General features: G+C 46.6%; 1 protein-coding gene and 1 long non-coding RNA gene across 2 annotated transcripts in view; one reads left to right on the forward strand and one right to left on the reverse strand.

Annotated features, from left to right (window-relative positions):
- Nucleotides 1–4,470, forward strand: part of MCEE (methylmalonyl-CoA epimerase) — an 11,126-nt gene extending 6,656 nt beyond the window's left edge. The window contains exon 2 of the mRNA XM_025043512.1: nt 3,405–4,470. Coding sequence (XP_024899280.1) covers nt 3,405–3,557 — 153 coding nt within the window. The 3' untranslated portion in view covers nt 3,558–4,470. The remainder of the gene's footprint in view (nt 1–3,404) is intronic.
- On the reverse strand, nt 2,012–3,432 carry LOC112475775. The gene is made up of 2 exons (XR_003044872.1): nt 3,030–3,432; nt 2,012–2,802 (listed from the first exon to the last, which is right to left on the reverse strand). It is a non-coding gene; the product is annotated as an uncharacterized LOC112475775 (long non-coding RNA).
- Nucleotides 4,471–7,247: the final 2,777 nt, after the last annotated feature.

The raw sequence follows: 7,247 nt of genomic DNA on the forward strand, positions 1-7,247 counted from the left end.
CCAGGACTCTGGGGGCCGGGCTCCGGGCCCGGGGAGGCGCTTGTGCTCCCCGGCCCAGGCTGCTGGGACCGCACGTGACAGAAACGCCGTTTGGAAGAACGAGACGGAACAGTGGGAAGGAAGGCAGCGGTCACAGTGTTGCTTTCTGAGTAGTCAGGTGACAGGCGACTGGCTTTCTTGTGTCCGCTTCTGTATGTTCGATGGGTCTTTTTCCGTCGAGTGTGACTTCCTCATGAAAGAAAAGTCGTATAACTTTAAGATAAAAAGCTATTGAGAAACTTATTTTCTGCGCGCTTTTCAATCGGGAAGGGAGAAAATTGGACTTTTCAGAAAATTCCATTCTCTTAGGCTCGACAGTAAACCCTGGGCAACTGCTAAGCCCTGCAAAGGGTGCGTGTATCACCAGTCCCCAGCCATGGGGGTCCCATACAGTGGCGACACTTCCAGAGAACAGAACAAAACAAACACTGAGCAGTTTGTTGAGGTTTTACATTTTCTGTGTTATTAGATAAAGAAAAAAATTTTAAACTTTCATCTGCTACTACCACCATTTTGTGAAAGAAAAGGCGTTTTATTAGCAGGAAAAAGTAAAGAAGAGGAAATAAGAGAAATCCTCTCGGAATAAGAGTCCCGTCAATTAAACAAATTTAGTTTTTTGGTTTTTGTTTCTTTGGAATGTTTTACTTTCAGTTGGTGAAGGTGTCAGGGGAGGGCACTGGGGACGCTTGCTGCATAGTTTATACACAGACGACATGCGTGCAGCCAGAAGGGTGAGCGCGGCCCTTCTGAAATGATCCCAGGAATGCACGGGGACCCTCGAACCCCGCATGAAGTGAGAACGACCTCAGGGTTACGTGATTCACTTAGTTTTTAGTTTGGGGGAAAAGACAATTGAAACAAATATTTCATCCAGAGTTAAATTTAACTTCGATGGATTTATATCAGTTTGAGAATTAAATTTTTTCATCATTGGTATCAACTAGTACCATTACGATTTTATAGAAAATAAAAGGCCGCATTTTAAACATCAAAATACGTACCGTAAAAGCACGTTATCACTTGTTCATAAAATTCGGTCACTGAAAATTCCATACCTTTAGGTTTTTTAAAAGATCTTTTTTAATCTAACTCCTTGCCTTCAAATAAACAAGATTGTATTGCCATTTTCAGATGAGGGGGCTGAGGGCCAAAGAGATGGTAAGATTTCCCTGAAGATTCTGATAATGCAGACATGTTTTGATGTAGAGTGCTGTTGCTCCGGAGAGAATCAGGCTGAGCTCCCGGGCACCGATGCAGCTTCTGCCCCCCACTTCCCCCCCCCCCCACCGCCCCCAGGAGACGCTGAAGTGACATTGGGGTGAGTAGCAAACCCCCCCCTCCCCCCCCCCCCACCGCCACCAGCAGAAGCTGAAGTGAAGTTGGGGTGAATAGCCAAGATTTTCACCCACAGCCTCCAGGGGCTCACAGAGTCGTAAAAGGGACTGTACAAGCACATTTGTCAAAGTGGGTTATTATTGACCGTGCTGTTTTTGTTTTTAGGAGGAAGAACTTAATCCCCCAAATTGAATCGCTCCTCATTTCTTACACCCTTAAAGCAGGTGACGCATCTACAGAAGACATCGTTCATGCGTAACTCGAACTCGTATACTTACTAGTCAGACCGCAGAGTGCAGAGCCAGCCATCAGGTGTAGAGGACACACAGGTTCCAGAAGACACCCTCACCTCCGACACCACTGGCAAACTAGCGGATTTCCAAACCACCCTCGTGCTCGCTGACCCATCGAAACGCTCACAGAACCCGCTGCAAGTTGTTACACTCACGGGGACTGTTTATTAGATGTGCAAAGGATACAGGTCCCAGTCAGCCAAAGGAAGAAGCACATAGGGCAGACTCGAGTGTGGCCGGCTCTGCTTGACGATGCAGTTTAATCAGCTTCTTCCCTAAACTAAGACACTCCTATCAGGTTACAGAAATTAGCTCCCAGAAGTCAAGGCCAGACCTCTCTTAGACAAGGCCAAATTCTTTACTATTACACACACATGTCAGGATTATAAGTAATTTTAAGATTTGGAAGAACATGTCAAACAGTACAGTGTTTACTTCTGGAGAGGGAGATTATATTAATGGTAGTTAAGGGATACTTAGCTTTATCTGTTTAACTTTTCATGTACAACTTTTAAATTGTTTTCAGACGGAAAGACTGAATTTAGACTAACTTTGGGAAAATGGAAAGAGGCCAAATGCAATAGAATGAAATTCATTATATCCAGATACAAAAAAGTACGCCATCGGGAGGAGTCCGGCTGTTCTGGAAAGATGAGAGCAGACCAGCCATTTCAGGACAGCACGAAATGACCACGTCACCCCTCGATTTGGGTAGAGCGATCGGATTTTAAAGGGGCCTTTATCAGGGATGTGCGAATGGAGTGTACACACTGTTCGAGGAAATCGTAGTGTATTTATAGTGATATTCAGTGTCCTCGTCTGTTGCTGGACCCGTTTTAGAATCCAGTATGTAATCCTTGCTCTTCGAGAATAAGATCTGCACATACAGACGTTCGTCACATTGCGCGTTGGGTACGTGGGTGTTGTGTCGTTCTCTGCATTTTGTTAATGTGTCGAATGCCGTTGGAGCCTTAGACTCCGAACGATGCCTGAGCGCCTAGGAGTATGGGCGTGCTGCGTGGTGCACCTTCCTCTGCGTCGCCTCGGTTCCCAGGCTCAGAGGACGACTTTCCAAGATAGAAGAGAATCATTTTTCCACAAGTAGATAGGGACCCATCTGCTCCTTTAACCTAGACTGCGAGTAAACAGGAAATAGAAATGATTTACAAGAGAGTCGTAAAATTGTAAATGTTTGGTTTTACAGAACGGAGAAAAACATCTTGGGGACAGTTTAACAGTGATTTTCACGTACATGAAGTTTTAATTTCAGAAGTGGTAGCCGGCGGTTTGGCAGGTGGGCGGTCGGGGCATCGGGGAAGCACCGTTTGCCGAGCACCTGTCAGCCGTGCAGGAGCTGCTTACCTGCCGCCTCGTTTTAAACTCGCCCATTTGTGCGGCACGGCTCATCCACCTATAACACGGGGAACCCAAGGCTCTCAGGAGAGAAGGATTCGTGCAGTGCCCCCGTGGTCCTGCAGGAGGAAAGTGGCACACAGCGTAGCACGCGCTACGTGGCTGTAAGGAGACGTGCTCACCGAGGATGAAAACCCTTAAGCACTTAGAATTCAGCTCGTCCTCGTGGTGGGTCAGGAACGGTTCTGCCCAGCGGTAGAGGAGGCGGTAGAGGCGGCGGTAGAGGAGGCGGGCCGCGGGACCTCGCAAAGGTCTAAGCCTCAAGATGCCGTAATTCGGTATTTCGCGATCTCGGATGTGTTCTCATATTCTTCTCGCCTCCAGGTGGATGATATACACGCAGCCGTGATGGATCTGAAAGAAAAGAAGATCCGCATTCTGAGTGAAGAGGCCAAGATAGGGGCCCATGGGAAACCGGTGGTCTTCCTGCACCCCAGAGACTGCGGCGGCGTCCTCATCGAGCTGGAGCAAGCCTGACTTGCGTCTGCAAGAACCACTCGCCGGAGAAGCTCAGCACAGTGTACTGTGGCCTCGAGTCCGCTGCTGCTGTCACTTAGAAGCTCGACGTTAAAGACTAAGTTACAGAAAGAGATCAAAGAGTTATATATATTTGTGGGGGGGGGGCGGTGGAGGATGGAGAGGAAGGGAGGGGAAGAGAGGGGTACACAAAGACGTTAAGAAAGGACACCTGACAGCTGCGTGGCTACGTATTTGGGACACAGTGGTTTCTCAGGGTGTTATGGAGACTTTTTTAGAGCAGACTGTGTAAGGTCAAGGCATTTTGATCTCGAAACTTTTGCTCTTCTGGAAAGACTCGTGTTCACGAGTTCCTCAAAGCAGGCGTTTTGGCTGCCAGTGCTAGACGTGGGAACGGGCAGTTTTATGGAAAACTTGGTGCACGATCTCTTGGGTATATAGATGGCTGAATTTTTAAAAAATCAGACATCGAGAGGGCAGTGAATTTGTAGAGTCACCTATCATTCAAGTGCTAGAACACAGCAGGCCCTAGACGAGGATGTAAAATGAATAAAAACATCGGCAGGAAGCTCATGGTCCGGTGGGGAAAACTACTTCGAAAAATAAATGTAAATGCTTACAAAACAACACGGATGAGCTGGAGGACGAAAAGGAAGGGAGTGTAGGTCTCAGCAAGGGCTTAGAGGCACGCCAGGTCTTTGGTCAGACTCCCAAGTGTAATAGCGATGAGTGCCAAACGATTTCAAGAACCACAGATGGTGTGCAGAGTGCATAGTGTACGGGAAAGCGGTTAAGGTCAAGTTCAGCGATGACCGGATGTTGAGGACGTGAGGAGGTGGGTACACATCGAGCTTGTGGAAGACAAGTATGACACCTCGTTGTACTTGTCATTAAAAGTTAAAAGCAAAATGTGTGACATCGTCTGATGTGGTTCTCACTGTGTACGGAGGTGATATTTAAGATAACCGTATCGTAAAGGGGAAGGACGAAGGGACCTAAATGGTGGTTAAGTGTCAACATGCTACCGGAAGAGGTACGTGTTGACACTGGCGGACTGTGATCAAGTGCATATGTGCAGTCCCTAGAATCACTGCTGAAATATCTTACAAAGAGATACACTGAAACATGTAGACAAATCAAAACGGAACACTAAAGAACGTCCAGAATACCTACTCGAAAACAGACAAAGGGAAACGAGACAGACAAAACAGTAAAAGCAGACGACGTCGTAACACGTCGATAATTACATGAAGTGTAAGTGGGCTCACCAGTGAAAAGATTGGGAGAATGGATAAAATCATGACCCAACCATATGCTACCTACAAGAAATCCCCTTCCAGTGTAATAATGTCGGTAGGCAAAAGAATCCAATGTAATAATGTCGGTAGGCAAAATAATGTCGGTAGGCAAAAAGATATCCTTGCAAACACTCACCCAAAGCAGGCTGGAGTGGCCGTGACATTGGACAAATAGACTTCAGAACAAAAGAAAATTGCCAGGAACGTTGTGTAACGCTGAAAGGATCGGCTCACTAGAAAACATGACAACACGTGAACGTGCACTAAGCGGTAGGGCTGGAAAATACACGAAGCAAGAATTAACAACTGGAAAAAGGCAAATTCAGTTACAACTGGTAATGTATAAAACCACTAGACAGCAACTATATAGAGCCAGACAGTACCATCAACTAATACAGAATGCCCGTTCTTTTCAGGCATGTTTGGGACACAGATGGGCCATATCTTGGGTTATAAAAGAAGCGTTAAGATATTTAAAATAAGTAAAACCATGTAAAATATGCTTTGTGATCATAACCGAATCAAACTAGAAATCAGTAACAAGGAATCTCCAAGAAACTTGTAAATTACACAACACACTTCTAAGTAATCGAAGAAGTCTCAGAGAAGTAAACAGCCGAACGAAAATATAGCATCTTTTTTTCTAAAACTCACTGGAATTTAATACATTGATAATTCAATAAAATTCTCCCTTCACAAGCAGAATAAAATTTGGTAGCAACATATGCAAAATAGTATGTGTGGTAAACGGTGTGGATAGATAGCTCTGAGCATCCGTTCGCCATTTTCTCCCTCATGGAATTCTAACTCGGATCGATGCTTATCCCCCGGCACACCGATGAAGCCTCAGTTAAAGTCCAAGTGGGACTTAACTTCCATCACCCTTGCCAGTGACGGGTCATAAACGCAGATCCGGGCCTTCCAGTTTCCTAAGGCGTAAGCTTAAGAGTGCCGATTTTAGATGTTACTTCCCAAAATATTGATCGCTATAAATTTCCTCCTAATCACTGCCTTTCCTGTATCCCACAAGGTTTGATAAGTTCTATTTTATTTTTCATTTAGTTCAGAACGTTTGAAAATTTGTCTTGAGAGTTCTCCTTTGACCCACGTGTTATTTAGAAGTGTTACTTAATCTCCATTATCGGGATTTTCCAGCTGTCTCTCGTTATGGGTTTCATGGTTTACTGCTTCCAGTGCCTCACACAACACTTTGCACCTGGTGGTCGGTAAATTGTTGAATACATTAATCCTGTTGGTGTAACCTCTAAAAAGCGGTTCATAAAATGTAAAATCATGGCTTCTCAGCCTTGATATGTTTCTTTAACAGCGAATAGAGACAAGTCACGTCTTTACCCTATTTGAGCCTTGTGTTAGGGTAGCAAGCGTATCAGGGAGCAGGTGCACGACTTCACTGCTGCAAGTGAAAGCGATGACCCCAACCTCAGGCTGCCGAGGTTGCTGAATTCAGACCAAATAAGGCCCCGGAAAGACATACCTGTAAGCCATTCAACTTATATTCAACTTATATTTTACGTCCCTTGAAATGTTCTGCTTCTGTTTACATTCCGTAGTGTACGTGAGAACGTTTGATTCCATCTTGTGATAATTAAACTTCCCAACTCGGGGAGGCCCCCTCAAGGTGTTTTTACGGAAAAGGTGCCTGATTAAAAACGTCTGAAGCCCATTACGCTCGCTCACCTCTGCGTCGAGGACAAAAGAACAGGTGGACGCAGGAGGGGCCGCCTGGGACCGGGCAGCCGTGCCGCTGAGCGGACGAGCCTGCGAATGGACGTTCTCACAGAACTCCGGAGAAGCTGCTGGAATCTCTCCACCTCCTGCGGCCTGCCCGGGCGTCCCCCCCAGTCTGTTCAGGGTGGGTACTACGACAGGTGACAGCCGGCAGACCCTTCACTCTGGGAGGGCATCTCGTCCCCCATCTGTCGCACGGGGTCGTTCCCCACACGCCCCTCCTCCCTGCGCCCCTGCCTTGGCAGATGCTTCTCTCCTGACCCCAAAGACTCCACCGCAACTTACCTAAACGTTTTAAACTCACGACAGCTGTGAAATTGGCACTAATATGAACCCCATGTCACAGATGAGGAAATAAACAGCTGGGATAAAACCCCACTTCTGCCTGACCTCCCCAAACTGCGCTCCGTCCACTATTTCTGCCTCCGTTGAAGAAACAACAGTGTATTTTAGGGGAATCTCTCCCCCTTTGGGGCCAAAATCTGTATCTGTCATTCTCTAGATAGTCTCTAAATCCGAGGCTCTTCGCTCTGTTTACATTGACGGCGGGCGCAGAGTGGATGCAGGTACCCAGGCGACACGCATAGAAAGGACTCGAGCAGTCGAAGAGAACAGGATCGGACGGGACGTTCCAATGGAGGGG

Source organism: Pteropus alecto, unplaced genomic scaffold (genome assembly GCF_000325575.1).
Source record: "Pteropus alecto unplaced genomic scaffold, ASM32557v1 scaffold102, whole genome shotgun sequence".
NCBI lineage: Eukaryota > Metazoa > Chordata > Mammalia > Chiroptera > Pteropodidae > Pteropus > Pteropus alecto.